At 34.0% G+C, this 20554-nt stretch overlaps 3 protein-coding genes across 3 annotated transcripts in view; 1 reads left to right on the top strand and 2 right to left on the bottom strand.

Annotated features, from left to right (window-relative positions):
- Window positions 1-513: 513 nt before the first annotated feature.
- Window positions 514-1593, bottom strand: LOC126969023 (NEDD8). The gene is made up of 3 exons (XM_050814296.1): window positions 1391-1593; window positions 1197-1327; window positions 514-699 (listed from the first exon to the last, which is right to left on the bottom strand). Exons 1-3 carry the CDS (start codon window positions 1406-1408, stop codon window positions 615-617), a joined length of 234 nt encoding a protein of 77 aa, XP_050670253.1. The 5' UTR covers window positions 1409-1593; the 3' UTR covers window positions 514-614.
- Window positions 1594-7092: 5499 nt separating this feature from the next.
- LOC126968899 (transport and Golgi organization protein 6) lies at window positions 7093-13196 on the top strand. Its single transcript, XM_050814056.1, has 5 exons — window positions 7093-7381; window positions 7510-9503; window positions 10418-10637; window positions 11321-11472; window positions 12874-13196. Exons 1-5 carry the CDS (start codon window positions 7330-7332, stop codon window positions 13189-13191), a joined length of 2736 nt encoding a protein of 911 aa, XP_050670013.1. The 5' UTR covers window positions 7093-7329; the 3' UTR covers window positions 13192-13196.
- Window positions 13197-13200: 4 nt separating this feature from the next.
- Window positions 13201-20554, bottom strand: part of LOC126968962 (uncharacterized) — a 46609-nt gene continuing 39255 nt past the window's right edge. Inside the window, exons 3-6 of the mRNA XM_050814214.1 lie at window positions 20205-20433; window positions 18981-19245; window positions 17900-18090; window positions 13201-15955 (exon numbers count right to left, since the gene is read on the bottom strand). Coding sequence (XP_050670171.1) covers window positions 15690-15955; window positions 17900-18090; window positions 18981-19245; window positions 20205-20433 — 951 coding nt within the window. The 3' untranslated portion in view covers window positions 13201-15689. The remainder of the gene's footprint in view (window positions 15956-17899; window positions 18091-18980; window positions 19246-20204; window positions 20434-20554) is intronic.

Below are 20554 nucleotides of genomic sequence, written 5' to 3'. Positions count from 1 at the left end.
ATGAAGTATAAGGTAAAATATTAGAGTTTAATAAAATACATTTATATGAAAGAGGACAAATATGCATACATATGGGTTATCAGATATATGATCATGGGGGCCCATAGTCCCTTGTCATACAACAGGAATCACAAGAGTGATGCCAACTATATCCTACTCCTCATGTCGTTTTTCTTATTACAGTGTCGTGACTCCCCCTGCTTCAGTTTCTCACACACGATTGCACTGAATCTGCTGTGATCCTTAGCTTGATGCACTTTATAAAATGGGATGTAAACATACCTACTTTATAAAGTGCATCTTCACCTTTTTAGAGAAAAATTGAAATTCACAAAACCAAAAATACATTAGTATGTGGCAAGCAAAGATAGAAAAGGCAGTTATGTGGTAAGAGTCAATTGTTCTATCTAGTGCACTACTGCTTTATTCAAAACAATAAAATTTCATCCAAAAATATTAGACAGCATGGTCCATCTGATTGGCAGCAGGGACAGGTTATAACAAAAGAAAAACTAAAAAAGTGCTTAGTTTAATATTCCAATCATGTTTTACCTTATACAATATGACATGAAAATTAAATTAATTATAAAATAACAGATTACAATCACTAGAGATCACTCCCCTCCTCGTAATGCTAGCACCAAGTGAAGCACAGAACCGCCTTGGACTTTGTAATCTTGTGCCGTTTTCTCATCATTCCTAAAATAAAATAATGTGTTTAGGAAGATCTTCAATAAACAATGAGTGACGAAATCAACACTTCACAAAACCTACTACTAAAAGGCTTACAATTATTGTATATCTAAGAATCAGTAATTATCAACTAAAATGGCCAATGTGCAACTAGTTTTATTACTAACATGTACTTTTTTCATGTAGAAAGTTAAGAATATAATTTTTTAATACTAATCAAATCTACAGCCACACTAAATATAGACTCTACAGAAATCAACAAATCACTCAGGTTTAATGAAATAACTCTAGCTGGATATGGCTTTAATTTTCCATTTTTTTATCTCAGATTACAAATGTGGCTGTGGCAACACAATCAAATACCAACACATTAACAGGTTCTATATTAATTGCCTACCTACTTCATAAAATATTTACAAGCACAAGCAATAAAACCTCCGGTGTTTTAAGATTTGAAGAGATGTATCCATGAATTGGTATTACTATAGGATAATATGACTCACATCTGTTTTCCCGAAAAAATTAAGCGTTGTTGTTGCGGAGGTATGCCTTCTTTCTCCTCGACTCTTTCTTTAATTCGTTCCACTTTGTCCGTTGGTTCTATGTCAATTTCAATTTCTTTACCAGTTAAAGTCTGAAAAAAGGGTTATGTTTTTAAATGTGTAAAAATACAATAACATACAGTTTATTTTGTTACCTTGACTTTAATCAACATTTTGGAAATATATTGTCAAGAGTTAGCAGATGTAAGTTGGTAATTATATTATCAAGTACTGTTTTAGATTTTGATTTCTTGTCGGCTTTCCACTGAGTTTTTGACGCGAATGCCGAATTACTTTCAGAAATCAGAAGTTTTTACTTGTTAAAGTCTTCTTTTCAGCTCTCCTAAAGTCACCACTGTCATCTGCGACAAGTCCAAGGTGCTAGCAAGTGTCAGACGTCATCGTTTGTTTTTTTTAATTTTACTCCTTTTTGGAGACTTTGGCTCGAACATTCCATGCATCCGCCAGCTTCAAGTTTTCTTTCATCGATTCACATTGGAAGTTTTCTTGTATGTTCTACTTCAAAGTGTTTTTATTTATTTTAAGGTAGGGAAACGAATCACGTTACAAAAATGTACAACACGAGAATTTTTATATTTGATATGGTTAAGAAAAATGTTAAGGTAAATAAATATTTATACAAAAAAAATAGATGAATACATTATTTACAACTTAATATTATTGCTATAAATATATCCAGAAAGTATACTATACAATATTATAGGATCAACAGAACTCAGGAGGGTTTTTATAGAAGTGGGGAAAGGGACACGGATGGATACCTATCAAACAATCTAAAAAGGAAGTTCGGTCATATTTAGGACAGGAAAATAATAAGTGATCCAGATCCTCAAAGTCATGTCCGCATTCACATTGTGGACTATCTATAATATGAAACCTTGCAAGGTGGGCCGCACAAGTGGTGTGTCCAAGGCGCATTCTTATCAATATGGTGGTAATGATTTTATCAAGTTTGTTAGGAATTATTTGTTGAATTTCGCAATAATTTTTGCCTTTAAATTGGCCACTTTCTGTCCAGACTTTACCCCAGGAGGCCCTGAGATAAAGACCAGAAATAACAGCTCAATCCTGAGTATATATTTTAAAGGGGGATTTGTCACCACACACCACAGCTTCATTTGCAAGTGTGTCGGCTGTTTCGTTGGCTATTATGCCACAGTGGCTAGGTATCCAGACAAAAGTGGCTGAAAGACTTTTTGTTGAACACTCGTAAAGATTACTTCTAAATTCTAATGTCTGCTATAATAGGAAAAAATGATTTTGATTTGAAGGGAAATCGCAAAAGAGCCTGTAAAGGACTCTTGGAATCACATAAAATTAAACTATTATTTAGTTTACAAAGTAAAAAATATTCTAATGCTTTCGTGATGCCAAGACATTCAGCAGTAAAAACTGACGTGTTAAATGGGCATTTTCTTTTTTGGACAATATTATATTGAGCATGATAAACTCCTACTCCTACAAAATCTTCTGACTTGCGTTTTGACGCATCGGTATAAATATGATGCTATCCTGGCCAGTTTTCTTTAACAACAGAATTAAAATAATTATTGGCATTATATTTTTCAATATTTGCAAGATAATGAACAGTCGGAATGGAATATAAGGCTTCATATTTACATTTAAATAAATCAAGCTTTGGAGATCGATGTATCGGGTAGTGAATCGATTTATACCTCAAATAACTTTTTACCAAACAAGGGAGTGGCTTGTTATTCCAATAACTTGATGATTCAATGAGATCCGTGAATTTAATTTGGTTATCAAGGGGCTTTTTGAAAATTGTAAAACACTAAAAAATAGACGATAAGACAAAAACTGGCGCCTTAAATAAAGCGGGGGTTCGTTACACTCTACTTGTAATGCATTCAAAGGACTATATTTCATGGCCCCAGTTATTATTCTCATAGCATTTGATTGGATAGAATCTAGTTTTCTTAGACCTGCTAAATTACAGGGCTCTGAAGAAGGCTCACAAGAAGATTCCGTAAACAAGGATACTCCGTACTGTAGCATTGTAAAGTAGCTTCAGGGAAAACGGATGTGCACCCCACCAAACACCAGAGAGGCATCTCATTAAATTAAGAAGCTTTTCACATTAATTAGTAACTACGTATTCACAATGAGCCATTCCTGTCAGTTTTGAATCTTAAACGACTCCCAAAAACTTGACATGGTTATTAGTTGGTATTCGACGATTATCGTAAAATATGGAAATTGGAGGATGTAAACGTTGACGCGTGAAGATAGCTACTGAACTTTTAAGAGGTGAAATGCTGAGACTATTTTCATCCATCCAAAGTTTTAAAAAATCTAAGGAATTTGATATTCGGCTACATAATGAACTAAATGTGTTACCCATGGCATATATAACTAAATCATCAGCATATTGAAGCATGTTAATAGAAGTCGGAAGTGAAGATTCCAAGTCATGAGTATATAGGTTAAAAAGTATCGGACTGGGTACAGATCCTTGTGGAAGTCCTTTCCACACAAGTCTACTTTGATCCCGTTGTTGGTCAAGTTTTATTGTTCTACCTGACAGTATTGCGATTACAGGTGATAATGCTACTGGGCGATATGATGATGCTAGACTCGGTGACTTGTCTGATTTAAGAATGAGAATAATAATTTGCGATTTCCAAGAAGGCGGAACATTGCCCGATAGAATTATTTTATAAATTAAATCCAAGTAATACTGAAGAGAAGCTTGACTAAGGTTTGCTAAAAAAGAATATGGAATACCATCTTCACCTGGGGCAGAGTCTTTGATCTAAGTTAAAGCACTTTGTAGTTCTTGTATAGTGAAGGTAGAATTAATGATACATTGGCTTTGGAAGATGTACGAAGCAATATTACTACAAAAAAGGTTGTGTTCCGGAACTGAAGGGGGAGCTAGACGATCCAGAAATGTTTCGCTTAAATTTGGAGCTAATGATATAATACGATTATCACTGATACCATTTCTAAATCGTCTTATATTTGGTGGATTAACATGAGGAGAAATGGATAGGCAAAATGTTTTCCATTGTATTTTTTTTCTTTTAGTAGTTTGCGTGCACTTGATATAGCATCAGACACGGCACTAAAGTTCTCGTCTGACATGTCTCTATTGTACCGTTTCTAAGCCTCTTTTCTTAATTTAACTATTTCAGTACATTCTTTATCCCACCAAGGTGGAGAAGGGATATGGCGACTAGGTGACTTTTTCAAAGGGAATGTTTCATCTGCAGCTTGTAGTAGTGCACTTGTAAATGCATTGCTAAAATTATTAACTCCATGCGATAAATTGGGTAAATTCAAAATATTAAGGTCTACGGTACTTTTCAATTTATCCCATAATTTTTCATTTTTGGGTTTATATTTCAAACGTGGCTTTCTGTAAGAATTTTGTAAGTAACGTGAATCATTATTCGGAAATGAAACAACAATTGGGAAATGATCACTTCCATATGAGCTTGATAACGTATGCCATGTCATACATGAAGCTAAACTTGGCGAAGAAAGAGAAAGATCTATTGCACTAATATTTTCGTTTGGTCCTGTGCGTCTGGTACGAGCACCAGAATTAAGTATACAAATATTATGAGAATCAAGTATGTCTAACAACATTTCACCACAATATGTAGAGACAGAACATCCCCAAGAAATATGATGGGAGTTGAAATCTCCTAAAATTATAAAAGGACGTGGAAGACGTGTGATAAGACTATTAAAGTAGTGAAGAGCTGAAGAAGAAGCGGAAGGAATATATACAGAAACTACACAAATATTATTAATCTGTGCTGCTACCACGGAAAAATTACTATAGGTAGGAAGTGAGAGAGGATAGAAAGAGATAGTGTTTCTGATAAGTAAAGCGGCACCACCATACCATACCCATCAGACCTATCATCTCTTAAGCAAGAAAATCCGTGGATTTTAAAAGGGGAGCCTGGCTTAAGCCAAGTCTCAGAGAGTGCAAATAAACAAGCCTTATACTTGTTTACTAAGTATATTATTTCAGATTTTTAGAAACTGCACTTCTACAGTTCCATTGTAGAATTTTTTGAAGTACTGCCGTTTTTAAGGGTTTCTGGATTGTTGACCATATTGATTATAGATGCAACGTTGTACGGTATTTTAATATTAGACTGGGTTAATGTCTGAATGAGAATTTGAATGATATCTGATGTAATCAATTTGGAAGTATTTTCCAATGCACAGCCATCTTGGGCTGCAGGAGTGTGAAATTCTTTGATTATATTTTGATAAGCCTCTTGATCATAACCATTATTTGATGTAGGGGGTGTACGACAATTTCTAAAGATTGTTTTCCTATATGAACTATTTGGCTGTGACTGATGAGATGAACGAGGGCGAGTAGATAGATGGACTGGAATATTATAAGAAACTGATGTTCTTCCTGCTATATAAGCATAGGATTTATTAATAGGAGGAATCAATTTTGCTGCTTCCCCATATGAGATGCATTTTTGTTCCATAGAAATTTTAATTTGTTTTTGACGGTCATACTCTGGAGAAGATTTACTAATAGCAAAATGATTACCTAAGCAATAGCAACAAGTAACATTCTCCTCATTTACATTACAAGAGTCACCAGTGTGTTCAGAACCGCATTTGTAACATTTACATTTTGATCGGTATTGCAATTTCGTATGTCCAAATGGACAACAATTAAAACATTGTATAGTTGGGTATGTGTATAGCTCTACTGGTAAGGAATTAAAACAAACGAATATACGTTCCGGCAGGACCTTGCCATCGAATGTCAGAACAACATTTGAGTAGGTTTCCAGACAAGAGAACCCTCCACTATAGTCTTATAATTTATTCGTCTAACCTTGAGAACCTTACCACAACCACTAGACACTGACACATTTTCAATAACCTCAATTGACCAGTCCGAGGGCACTCCTCGTACAAAGCCCATGCGCATTATTTGAAATGACGGAATAAATGCTTTCAAGTTCATCTTTTCTACGTTGGAATTATCAATGAAGGTGTTAGCATCAGTAAAACTTGAGAAAGATAAAGACATTCTGTTCCTACCTATTTTATTTAATGAACCATTAATAATATTTCGAATATAATTTTTTTAAAGGAACCTGCCAAATGAAACAGGGTGTAGAGTGATACTGTCATATGGTGAATTTATTTCTCTTTGTACGTGCACAATAAATGGAGCTATGTCATTTTCGTATATCCTTCCAATAGAAGTGTAAGCTTTGGGATCTGAACCAATAGAGGGTATTATTGGAATTATTGGATTATTTTCACTAGTGATATTAGATGTTTCTAAAGGTTTATTAGTAGCTTCTATTGAAGTATCACTAATTTCACTGCCTCCACAACGACATCCAGTCTTACCACCCACCGCCTGAGCGTGCTTCCCCTTTTTCATATTACAGGTTTGGCAAATTTTATGTAAATGAGATCTTTTGCGACTTGTACGCTTGGAAACAGAACTATCCGTGTCCATTTCCGACTCATTAGTTGTCGATACAGTAATAAAATTAGCCGCCGGGGGAACTATCTCGGCCCCCGGGGCGGTCAAGTCAGGCGGCTTGTTCATATTATGATATTATACATAAAAACTTACCTGGACTCTAGCTAAGCACTAAACCTATTATGTTAACACTAAATATAAATATAATTTACACTATTAACTATATGAATACTGATAAAATCAAAAATGAAAATTCAGTGAAAGAAAAAACCACCAATCGATTCAACGTTTCAAGCGCTTTTTTTTTCGACGTCATCGTTGTCACGCTTCGGTTCCGATTTCTTTTTTTGGTTGGCTTTTGCATTGGCTCAGCTACTGAGACTTTTAGGTATATCCTGTTAACTAAATACAACAAGGCAGTAAGGCCCCTAGGCTAGCCTGTTCACAAAATATAATTAAAAAAATATATATGTGACAGCCGACAGGTCAAATCTCATAAATTAAAAAAAAAAGTGTAATCACCCTTATCACGGACTACTTACAGATGTCTCTTTTCTCTAATTATGTATAATGTAATCAGTAATAACTAATTAAATAAATAGCGTGTAATTATTAAATTTAACTATGGCTGATATAAAAAAAATATTCGATAAATTGGAAAGCTTTTTAGACAGTGGTAAGTCTAGTCATATATTTGTTATTAAACAATTAGAGTTAATAATTTCTTGAAATCGTCAATGTTATAAGAAACGTAATCATTATTTGTTTAATGAAAATATTACCAAAATATACTGATCATTCTAGGTGATGAATTTCATTATATTGACTTGATTTTGAGAAAAAGCTTGAGTGATAATAAGGAGCAAACAGACAAAAATTTCTGTTTAACAAAGAACTTTTTAGATGAAGTTATCAGTAAAATAGACGAGTTATCCTGTGAAATTAAAACAAATGAGAATATCTTAATAAGTGTCAAAAATCAAAAAACATTAAGGAATTGTTTTCAAGCAATAACCTCAGTGGGGATCTTGAATTGCTTGATTCCTGGACTGGGCATTGGGATATCAAAATATAAAAACAGTGTCTTGGTGCAATCCTTACCAAAACTTCCCCTTAATGATGAAGAGAAGTATAAACTGATAATTTTATGCATAGATTTCTTCCAAAGGAGCTATTTGATACCAGTTTTAAAAAATATCATTGTTACTTTTCATTTGTCAGATTATTTAGCAGCATTAATTCAAATAGCATTTGCACCGTTAAAGAAACCAGGTGAATACAAAGACTTTGTTATGACTACAGAAAAATATGCACAGTTAACATTGGAAAGACAAAAATATATTCAAATATATGAAAATTTGGTAACCAATTGTTTCCAACCAATGCTAATGAAAGAACTTTTAGTTTTGCAAAATCCATCTGATGTGGAACCCCCCGCCTTTGTTAAGAGGATTGTTTCCAAAGAATTGAGTAGACAATTAATCACACCAGGTGGCTTACTGAGCTTAATAAGATGCTTTTTAGATAGCCATGATATAGATGTTGGCATTGAATGGAAAAAGATCAACATGATTTGTAAAATTGTATCTGTGAAGCACGGTGATATAACATTAGAGAATTATATTAGCAATATCTGTAGTCAATTAAGAAATATACTAACACTTAATAATACTCAGTATATAGCCACAGCAGGTTCCTGTATGATGAGTCTATCAGAAACATACCCAGGAAATGAATTAGTGAGGTCTACACTAACCAACATGATAACACCATTTGATTATGATAAATTGGCTGCTCAATGTATGCCAGGAACTGTTATATTCACTGTCCAAGAAGTGGAACACTATATTTTGATATTACATGCATGTCTCTGTGTAACAAAATTAGACATGCCAGTTGGAATACTGTTGAAAAACATGTTTATTCTCAATCAGCTGCATATGAAATGTTCAAATGACAATATGAATAGTAAAGTTCGGGATATAGTATTCAAAATACTGGAAATGTGTGATGATCATTCAATATATAGTGTTATAAAGGAGTTGTTTTGTGGAAAAGTACAAACCTCAATCGGGATTAGTATTGAACAATACAATTCTGGTATTTTATTAAAATCTTCAAGAAATCCAATAAAGCATGCACCTGATGAAGCTGTGTCGTATATATTACATTTGTATAATGAGGCAAAAAATACCAACCTTATTGAAAACATATATAAATCCCTACTTCAGTTGCTTTTAGAATTTAAAGTAAAACGAAAAAATATTTATGATAATGGGGCACTGACAGAAAATGATGTGGTAAACGATGATGATAAGAAATATGCTTGTATTCTTCTAATGTTATCTGAAATATCAGGTATACCAAAAACTGTTAATATGTTTAAGAAAACACCTTCAATCGCCCTGTCTTTTGTTGAAGAGTTATTGTCCGATTTTAACAATTCTCAATACGAAGACGAATGTGTTACTGTTGCCTTAGTTTTGCTAAACTCAATTCTATCAAACACAAACAAAGGTAAAACTCTTCAAGATTCTCTTAAGAAGCTGATGCCTACTCTTATTAAAATAATGAAACAAGCCAATGATTACAACCAACTTCTTTGTAAGGAGATAATAGCGTTGATAAACAATGAATGTCTTCAGAAGCATGAGACAGCATTAGGTAAAGCCTTGGTGAATGTTTTTGACAATCTGTTGCCAGTGAAAGCTCATGGAGTGATGGAAATAACAAAACTCATTGATGGGAAAGATCCGGAAACATTATCAAAGAGACACTACATATTTTGTCTTTTACAGGTAACCATTTTATGTATAACATATTTTCTTGTTTATTGTTCTTTGTTAAGTGAAGAGCATAATTCTGTAAATATGGTAAAAATCTAAATTATTGGGTACATAACACTTGCTTTAAAAAAAAGTATGTTGTATTGTATGTTCACATGACATTGGTTTTTTTTATGTAACAAGGGGCAAATGGGCTAGAGGCTCATGTGATTTTTTTATGACAATAAGGGACGAAACGAGCAGGACGCTCAGCTGATGGCAATTGATATGCCCTGCCCATTACAATGCAGTGCCCCTCGTGATTCTTGAAAAAATCCAAAAACCCAGTGTGGCACTACAATAATTGCGCTTGTCACCTTGAGACATAAGGTGTTAATGTGAACAGTAGCGTCACCACAGAAATAGGCGCCGTTGTGGTACCCATAGTCTAGCCGGCATCCTAAGCAAACGAGCCTTCCACTGGTGAAGGAGCCTCCCGCTGGGTTCATTGTTTTATATTCATAAAGTGCTAAATAACGTACTAAAATACATAAAGTACTAACATAATAAAATTTGTAATATATAAGTAAATAAATATAATTTGGTATATAATTATTACTTACGTCGGTAAATTTTGCTGTATCTCATTGTCACAGTTTAAATAATCAAGTCTAGCATACTACACAAATGACTGTTACATCTTAGTAACATTTAGCGCTCAGCAGGCTAAAAGAATTTTGCTTATAATCAAATTGGTCTAGCCATTTTGGGAGTCCATAGCGAACATACTTATTAACAACAAACATAGTCTGGGCGTAAGTTCTGTTAGAAAGTACACTAATGCAGTAATCTTCTCCACTTTTTAAATTTCAAATGAAATGAAGCATTGTGAGTTCTTTATAAGACATACCTACATGAAACATAATTTTGTACATATTTATTTTTAGGAATGCTTACAAGATTCAGATTCCTATCTTTATCTGTCTGCAATTAATGGTATCGCATCATTAGCTAGTCATTGTACTGATGATGTGTTGAGTGTCTTATGCAAAGAATTTCTTCATATGTCTACTAAAATTAGTATGGAATCAATGGAGGACCAAAACAATATTATTGAGATGAAAATGAAAATTGGTGACATCATTGTGAAAGTTACAAAAAACTTGGGTAAGTATTTGATAAGTCCGCTGAGTTTCTTGCGCCCTTTCATCTCCGGTCTAAGGCACATGTTTTTGAATAGGTGTTAGTTTTTGACTTTCATTAAGTCATTTCATTATTTTATATCCTATTTTGAATAAAAATTCTTGAATTTGGGTTTGTTAAATCTATATTTTCAACTAGATCAAATAAAAATTTAGAAATAAGAAATATTATTTCAAGCAGCATATGTCTCCTCTTTGTCTAAATGTATTTGTATATTAAGTTGTTTTTGTATTTAACTTTATTGAAACCAATAAATATTATTATTATACCTGCTAATCCAACAGCAATTATGACGGGGAAGAAATTGACAAACAAACTAAATTTTTCTCTGATTAAATACTTAATGCATAATCGTGAGAGATTTTTCAAATATCAACTCGCTATATATTAAATTATTGGACTTTTAGTAAGTATCTCAAATTTTTTGATAGTGGAGAAACGAGGGGAGGGAAAGAATTTTTCAAATCGGTTCAGTACTTTCAATACAAACAAAAAACAATGAAATTTCTCCTCTTTATAATATTAGTATAGATAAAATATTTATGATTTTTTTTTGGTTGGCTGAATGTCACTTAGTGTTCAGATCCTATTAAAAAAAACCTAATATATGCATAACTCTTATTAACATTGTATATTTTCTTTTATAGGTGAAAGAGCGATAATACATAAAACTTTGTTGTTAAACACATTCCTGTGTGGCTGTAGAGATAAAGATCCTCTGATCAGAGCATCAGCAATATCAAACCTAGCTGAGATTGCTTTAGTTTTACATTACAGAGTTGGAACTATTATTTACGAGGTAAGATTGCTGATTTTAATGGTATATGATATGGAGATAATCACTTAGTTTGTCATATCACTTGAAATTTTATATGCGTATTGCTCGCTCGGATTTTTTTATGGAAACATGTGACCCGTACACTCGTTTGTCCTTGTTCCATCAAAAAAGATAAGAACAATGACTCATGAACTAGTTGCACAACAAAGTTGTACTCAAATTGGAACTGCTTCTATAAAAAGTTAAGAACAATGATTCATCAACTAGTTGCACAACAAATTTGTTCCAAATTGGAACTGCTTCCATAAAAATAATAAGAACAATGATTCATCAACTATTTGCACAACTAAGTTGTACCAAATTGGAACTGCTTCCATCAAAAAAGATAAGAACAATGACTCATGAACTAATTGCACAACAAAGTTGTACCAAATTGGATCTGCTTCCATCAAAAAATAAGATCAATGACTCATGAACTAATTGCACAACAAAGTTGTACCAAATTGGATCTGCTTCCATAAAAAAATAAGAACAATGACTCATGAACTAATTGCACAACAAAGTTGTACCAAATTGGAACTGCATTCATAAAAAAAATAAGAATAATGATTCATCAACTAGTTGCACAACAAAGTTGTTCCAAATTGGAACTGCTTCCATAAAAAAATAAGAACAATGACTCATGAACTAGTTGCACAAAAAAGTTTTACCAAATTGGAACTGCTTCCATAAAAAAAATAAGAACAATGACTCATGAACTAGTTGCACAAAAAAGTAGTACCAAATTGGAACTGCATTCATAAAAAAAAATAAGAACAATGACTCATCAACTAGTTGCACAACAAAGTTGTACCGAATTGGAACTGCATTCATAAAAATATAAAAACAATGATTCATCAGCTAGTTGTACATGAAAGTCGTACTCAAATTGGAACTGCTCCCATAAGAAATAAGAAGAATGATTCATCAACTAGTTGCACAACAAATTTGTACCAAATTGGAACTGCTTCCATAAGAAATAAGAAGAATGATTCATCAACTAGTTGTACAACAAAGTCGTACTCAAATTGGAACTGCTCCCATAAGAAATAAGAACAATGATTCATCAACTAGTTGTACAACAAAGTCGTACTCAAATTGGAACTGCTTCCATAAGAAATAAGAACAATGATTCATCAACTAGTTGTACAACAAAGTCGTACTCAAATTGGAACTGCTTCCATAAGAAATAAGAAGAATGATTCATCAACTAGTTGTACAACAAAGTCGTACTCAAATTGGAACTGCTCCCATAAAAAAATGAGTATATAAGTGTGTGTGTGAGTGTATGTGTGCGAATCAATTGTGTATTTGTCTGTGGGCGTGGTTCAGATTCTCCGCAGCAAGTTTCTTTTAGTAGTTATAAGTTTGTTTATGTTTCAGATACTACTTTGCATTTGGAATATAATTGACACAGACGAGTCTGTGGAATGTAGAAGGGCGGCTGTTATGGTTATTACAAGTTTATTCAAGGGATTGGGGAAAGAAACATTAGCAGAACTTAAAGATAACTTGCTACCGATTTATAGGACCCTTAATAGACTCTACAATGATCAAAATGAAGACTCCATAGTAAAGCTTCATGTACAGTTAGCACTCGAAGAACTGAATGATATTGTTGAAGTATTTTTACGACCTGCACTATCGATGGAAAAACATTTTGTACTGAATGATATTAAAGGGGATATTATATTCAAATGAAAGAATACAGTTTTTTAATTATATTTATTAACACACAAATGTGCAAGATGACAATTTTTTAAATAAACAATTTAATATTTTGCCCTCACTTCTGGGATTAATTAAAGTAAGTTTGTAACCAAAATTTAGGTAGGTTGGCTGAGTGGAAGGGCACTCGGACTGAACCCGAGAGGCTGTGAATTCTAGTGCCGCATCGTTCATAAATTTTGGTTACAAATTTAATTTTTCTTAATATTATCTGTGGCGATGTACTGGCTAGCCTTATAATATTATGTGAATAAATAAATGCAACACTATTGTTATATAACTAATATTTACAAATTAAACTAATACATACAATAATGGGTGATTAGTACTTACAAATTAAAATCACATTTAAAAGCTTAATTATAAAACATTGCATCAGATTTTGTTGTACCAATATATTGCAGTTGTAACATGAATATTACACCTGCTATTTTAAACTTCAAAGTACAACAATAGCGCAAATGAAAAATATATAAATTCCAATACACACATTATATATAAGACCATTACTTTTTAGTTACCAAAAAAATTGAATGGCAATGAGATCGTAAATATGATTTTTAAAGATTTTGTATTGATTCATTTTTTCTTCTGTAGTGGACATCTACAAGATTATTACATAATAAACTTTCAATTTAGTTAACAAAGTAATCACTCTGTATAAAAAGCAACAAAAATCAATTAAATCATCAATAAGGACGCAAAAATATATAACAGCAAATGATAACATACATGTAGTATTATAGTTTTATTGTTAACATTGAGGGTATTCGTAAATTCTTTAGTTTGTATGTCTAGCACCTAAATGCTTATTCATAATGGTCCGCTAACTTAAAACAGCCGCTATGGAGTGTTTTTTCTCATTCTGACTTAGGTCAATAGAAGAAGACAGGGTGAGAATTAGTTAAGTTAGCAGACTATTATGAATAAGGGGGTTATTCTTTTGTTTTGCTTTTTTTTTATACACGTCTTATTAATATTAGTATGTAGTTTTTAAGGTTTTTTTCTTTTATTGTTATTTTATTTATATTATGTAATTTGTTTAAAATAATTTATTTATATTATGTAATTTGTTTAAAATAATTTATTTATATTATGTAATTTGTTTAAAATAATAAATACATTTTTAAGTTGTCACTAAGGACATAAAAATACTACGTATCATTTATCAATGACAGTGTTGACAGGGCGAGAGGAGGGCGGGGCCAAGAAAGGGGCCGTTCATGTTTGCGTAAACGATTTATTAATAACATTGTGAATTTTGAATACTTCGTAGTTTGTTCTTTTGAATGTGTACATCTAAAAACACATTGAAATTTATCAATATCTTTTGTCATGTAACATTTTTCTAGATTGTTTATTATTTTCTTTTTCGTCAATAATGGTTATTGATAAAAAAAATATTTAGTAATTTTAAAGTAACGGTGTATACTTATAGTGGCCGACATAGGAACTAATGACGCGATCCTGTGAAATATAACTCTGTAGTCTGTACAGACGCCCTTCTAAATAAGGCCCCTGAGGACAGTGCTGTCAAGTGTCAGTTGTCAGTTGTGAGCTGCCACTCGCGGGTGTTGAAACGTGTCGTCACTCTTTGTGTTTAATTGTATTGTGTGCGCTGTCCGCAATCTTTTACTACATGAGTTATAGGGCCGTATACTATAACGTATCTCTAGTTACGGATATATTGCTATCACCGTTTAATGACAAGATCTTATCTATCCATAGTTACGTCCAATATAGTTATATTATTAGTTATATTCCAATGCTACCTGTCGATAGGTTATTGAAACTTAAGTAAGCGTAAAAGGATAGATTTGTCTACCTCTAGTAAGTTAAACTAAGGATAAATAGGTTATTGAAAACCGCCGATAGAGGATAAAACAATGATACTAACCGAAGTTTACTAGTTACTTTGTTAATTTTAGTTTACTCTGTCTGTCTGTCAATGGGCTGTAGGTACCTATTTTATTATACAGCAATAGTTAGGCAGCTGCCTAATTTAGCAGCGATTTCTATTATCGCTGTGACAACAAATGCAATTTAAAAAAAAAAACTTTTACATGGGTATTTTGAAAGTACAAATATATTTTTTCTATAAGTTAATTTATACGTCTAGATAGACTGTGACAGCTGTGCGCACGTTGAAAAAAATAGCGGTGAACTTTAAGCCTCTTCTCAGCAAGTCACGCACACTAAAACTGTGTGACAGATGCATCGCGAGTGTAAGACGTAGCTGTCACTCACTAAAGTAATAAACCTGGCCTGTTGTAATGACTTGCCTAACAACAAAAGGCTCTATCTAGATATATAAATTATCTAAGTTTTCTCATCGTCTTCGCACCGGTTTTCTTAAAAACTTATATTCACAAATCTAGTATCAAGTTAGTGTTAAAGATATTGAGATTGCATTTTTTTAAAACTACATATATTAAGATAACTTAAACCTATTGAAATTAAAAAAATATAAATTACGCTTCAGAAGTATTATCCGCATCGCTGCGTTTCTTGACGTCTTCGTCTCTTTCAGACAGAGTAATAGAATATACAGAGCTTTTATCGGAGAATCTATCAATGTTTCGTCGACTGAAGATGCTGCTGCGTGATAAAGAAGATTGAGTGGACACAGAAATGTTGTCTTTGTCAACTTGAGGCACCATTTTCCATATCAGCAGTGCAATGCCGACGAAGGCAGTGACTACTAAAAACATTACTAGTGTTATCTCGCCGAACATACCTGAAATATGAAATTAAAATTAAATCATAAATAAATAAAATAAAATCTTTATTGCTATACAAAACATTATAAAAATAAAATGAATAATTAGGCTACGCTATGAAAGAAAGGCAAAAGGAAAAGGCCCAGCTTCACCTGTGATGGAATCATGGATCTATGTTTCCATGCAGCGGTGTTGAGTGGGAGTGGATGTAATATGGCTCCCCGATTACCTACTCAAGCTCTGTTCAAACTGAGGCGAATAACGCTCGGGACGCTGGACGCGTTTTAGAGTAATTCGCTCGCTCGCTTAGCCTCTCAAACTGACGCGACTTCCCGCGTGTCATTTTTGGTTTTTACACGCTTTATATTAGCTTCACTTGTATGTTTGTAACCGACTTCTTTGGGCGCGATTTTGACCCACTTTAAACGGCTAGATTTCGTTCAAACTTTGTAGATTTATCGAGGACCGATGATATTACACTAATTTGATAAAATTATTCAATTTTTCAATTGCAAAATATGATTTTTGTTAATTTATATAATTTTTAAATAAATAAATCACTAATCAGCACCATCTAGTAATTTATTGTAAACTACAAAGGAAACGCGCGTCATGTCAAGACGAACTGTCTTTGTCTTCACAAAATTAAAGTATCTAATTCGTTTAGAAGTGAATAGATGGCGGTGAATTTATATTTCCATTATGAATTATTAATGCGTGATTTATCTGAGCTAATTATTATAAGAGTTCGGGGATCTCGGGCTAGCTGAATTAAGTGATCATTAAATATAACTAAAATATTTTTATTCGCAAATATTAAAATCCCTTCATTCAATCTAAAAAAATTAACTAAAAAATGAAAAATAAATAATAATTTAAAAAAAACTAAAGAACACGATTTATATAAATTTTATATATAGCGTGTTCTTTAGTTTTTTTTTAAACTATTATTTCAGTAGAGAAAGTATTCGCTTCAACTTGAGCCCCTACTCGCGTCAATTTGAACACGTGCATACAAGTTAGCTGACACAATCGGCGCGAGCGACTTCCCTCCCGCGCGTTTGTCGCCTTAGTTTGAACAGAGCTATAAGCTATATTTTTTTTATAAAATGTAATAATTAAAAGAAAGTGTTCTTATTGCTTGCTCTTATTCTTACATACACTTGCAAGTGTATGTAAGTATGTGTGTGTGAGTGTGGACGTGTGTTTATGTCTGCGTATAGAAAAATCGGTATTTTTTTAAAGCACCCGACACTCATTTGTTTCTATAGATTAACATTAACATTCTATAATTAAAGCAGGGTTACATCAACTAACTTTAGCAATAACAACCATGTTAAAGTACCGGTTAGGCAAATAATGTGTTGTACCATTTGAAAATTTTTAGATGACGTCATATCTCTTTACCGTAACCGTCCATTCTTCGACGGATAAAGCTATTGTTAATGTTAATTAAATAGTGACCTGACCTGATTCGATATTGACTGGATATTACACTTTTTAACTTTAACTATGCAAAGGAATACGATGGTGCAATACATTCCGCAGTCTATGTTAAAGTCAGTGTTACTGTTACCGTTAAATTTGACTTAAACCTTAAATATAAAAGCTAATATGATGCAATTCAGCCCAAGTTTATGCGGCCAGTCCCTAAAATTCAATACATATAGTGCATGTTTTACAATGAGCTGCGGGACTCGAACCCGCGACCTCTCGCGTTCCATGCGAGGGTTCTTCCAATTGTCCAACCGTTGGAGTGACGTAAGGTTCATAAATCTTGTATGCTTTGTTAAACTCTCATGTGGCTTCAGGTTATCAACTGTAAAGTAGATCCTGTAGATTTTATTTGTGTAATTAATCCCATAAGTGAGGGTTATCACTTTAAAACATAACAAATTAATCAGCTCAGTAAACAGGCTCACTAACCACCGGGCTATATGGGTCGTCACTTGGTAACTTACTCTGGGTTGATTTCTCTTGGCGGGCCTCAAGTCGTGCGGGTTGAAGATCATTGTCTTCAATATCGTTGTAGAGTTCTACGGAGGCGTGCGGTCTCGTCTCCATCAGGATATCACCAGGACTTGACTTCGGCAGGTTAATGCCTGCACGAACGGTCAGAGTATCAGGCTTGTAACTGCATAGAACGAGAAATCTGAAAATAACAAAATTATAGATGTTGAAACTGCTTCTTTAATATCTTATATATAAAATTCTCGAATCGCGGTGTTTGTTACCAAACTCCTCCGAAACGGCCAGCATCTATTTTTCATATCCCTAAATGATAAGGGTCACCCACGCCTGAAAATATTTTTATTGTCATTTTATCTTTATTTTTATATTATTATGATTCAGCATTAACAATACAACTTCAAATTTTCACCCGTCTACGATCAACACCTATTTTTGTATCACGTTTTAATATAATTCTATTCCATCCACAGATACGCAATAGAGTTGCAAGATGACAATCGAATATAATGACTATTGTAGTACGTTATATTTGGTAGGTATTTTTTGTACTCACCCCAGATTTTTTAATAATTGTTTTTTTTTATTACTTTATATGGCAATACAACGTTTGCTGGGTCCGCTAGCATATATAAGAAGGAGTCAGACGACAAGAAGCTCACGTGATGGAGAAGTGGTAAGGCAACCTCCTTTAGACATCCGCAACACCAGAGGTTATGTCCGACTTTTAAGGATATCCAAAAAATGGTGCTTGCTGCTGCTGCACGATTGCTGTATTTCTTCGGACATGTTGCTGGTAAAGAGGGTCAGAATCTTTAACAGTTGATGGTGACAGCCAAGGTAGATGGCAAACGTCCCAGAGGACACAGTGCCACGAGATGGTTGGACCAAATACGATCTTCTCTGAACATCAACTTCCACAATGGCCTTCATGAAGCTAAGGATCACAGCAGATGGAGGGAAGTTGTACGGGAGAAACTGATGCAGCGGTGGAGTCACGACTGAAATGAGGAAAGCGACGCGAGGAGGGAGGAGCCATAAAATAATTATCATTAATCCAATTTGCGGCCATACCTTCGTGTACTATGCGTTAATATCGGGAGATTCTCCTGCACAATGACATAGGTTGCTACGGTCGTCTCGTTGACATCAGAGCCACATTCGTCGTGATGGATCCGCAAGATATAGGCATCCTGAGCGCTATTGGGGTTGCCCTGTATGGAGCATCTTTCAGGGCCTCCATCTGCCGCTTCCACAGCAATACGACCTCCGAAATATGGACCAGTTGATACCTCAACTTCGCTTGCATGAGGCAAACACTGTGTCGCACGTGCTGAAACTAAGTGAATCATTATTAATTTTTTGATATTTACACCAAAGAGTACTCTACACGCATGAAAAATAAAATTCTTACATAATTTATACATCTAGATACTGCAGGACAACCGATAAAAACAGGCCAGGTTTATTAGTTTAGTGTGCGTGACGAGCACTCGCGATTTGTATGTCACTTTGTGTCAGTGTGCATTGCTCAAAATGCTATTTTTTCGACGTTTTCATAGCTGTCACAGTCTATCTAGACGTATAAATGAATTAACCAAAAAATTCGTTTAATAAAATTTAAAGACGAAAGGAAAAGAAGATTAAACATAATATACACAGTCACATCCACACATATATGTTCCGGATATGATGTCAAGATCGCCGGAATACTTTGGATGAGGGCAGCACAGGACCGATCGTTGAGGCGATCTATGGGGGAGGCCTTTGCCTTTGTGGACGTCTACCGGCTGATGATGATGATGATATAATATGTTCCTGTTAAAACACGTCTTACTGTCCAGCAGGACAACAAAGTGATGCCATATTATGGGACACTTTTCTTCTTGCTATGTTAAATAATGCTCGTAAACGAAAGAGAAACAGTGTGTGTGGCACAGACTTACAATATACTAGCTTAAAGACGAACAACGCGTGCGAGACAGAATCCAATCATCGAAGGTTTCGATACTCATTCTGGTATACTAAAAAAAAATCTGGATACACTCTGTATTTCTCGTACTTCTTGTGGAATTCTCCATCGTCCTATTCAAATCATAAACTCCACAATATCTTTCAAATATTACGTTTTGAACCAAAAAGCTATTACTTTCTAAGCACTTTATGGATATAATGGATGTCTGTTTCCGTGTCATGGATAGTATCTAATTATATATATTATTTAAATAAGTATATATATGGTATTAAATCGCGTCTAAAGAAATTGTACCTCAAAAGTAGTGAATATACAAAACTTACATCCTTTAGTGGGTACGATGATTATTTTAGAACCAATGGATTGATGATCAGCTAGATCTCGCGCGTCGCGTCGCACAGGTCGCACTTCGAAGGAGTAGGTGGTAGCCATCCGCAGACCGGTGATGTAAGCCGTGTAAAGACGACCACGGCGGCCGACCACTGGGGTCTTCGCTGTTGTAGTCGATTCCAGCGCTCTGCCTGATCTCTCCTCTTCGAAATTGTCTACGACCTGAAATGTATTATTAACCAATAATAAAACCTAGATCATGTCAAATGTACATGTCGCACCTACATACTCCCTTAACAATTGGGAACTGTACCCTCGAAATTCTTGACGAGTCTCATCTCGT

This window comes from Leptidea sinapis, chromosome 17 (assembly GCF_905404315.1).
Source record: "Leptidea sinapis chromosome 17, ilLepSina1.1, whole genome shotgun sequence".
Lineage (NCBI taxonomy): Eukaryota > Metazoa > Arthropoda > Insecta > Lepidoptera > Pieridae > Leptidea > Leptidea sinapis.
Note: the sequence above shows the minus strand (reverse complement) of the source record. Positions and strands in the feature narration are given on the sequence as shown.

Coding starts and splice junctions, on each gene's coding strand:
- LOC126968899 (XM_050814056.1), top strand. CDS start 7,330: ATGGCTGATATAAAAAAAATATTCGATAAATTGGAAAGCTTTTTAGAC. Junction 10,638..11,320: donor GAAAGTTACAAAAAACTTGG/GTAAGTATTTGA, acceptor TTTCTTTTATAG/GTGAAAGAGCGATAATACAT. Junction 11,473..12,873: donor TTGGAACTATTATTTACGAG/GTAAGATTGCTG, acceptor TTTATGTTTCAG/ATACTACTTTGCATTTGGAA.
- LOC126969023 (XM_050814296.1), bottom strand. Junction 700..1,196: donor ATTTTTTCGGGAAAACAGAT/GTGAGTCATATT, acceptor ATTTTATTTTAG/GAATGATGAGAAAACGGCAC.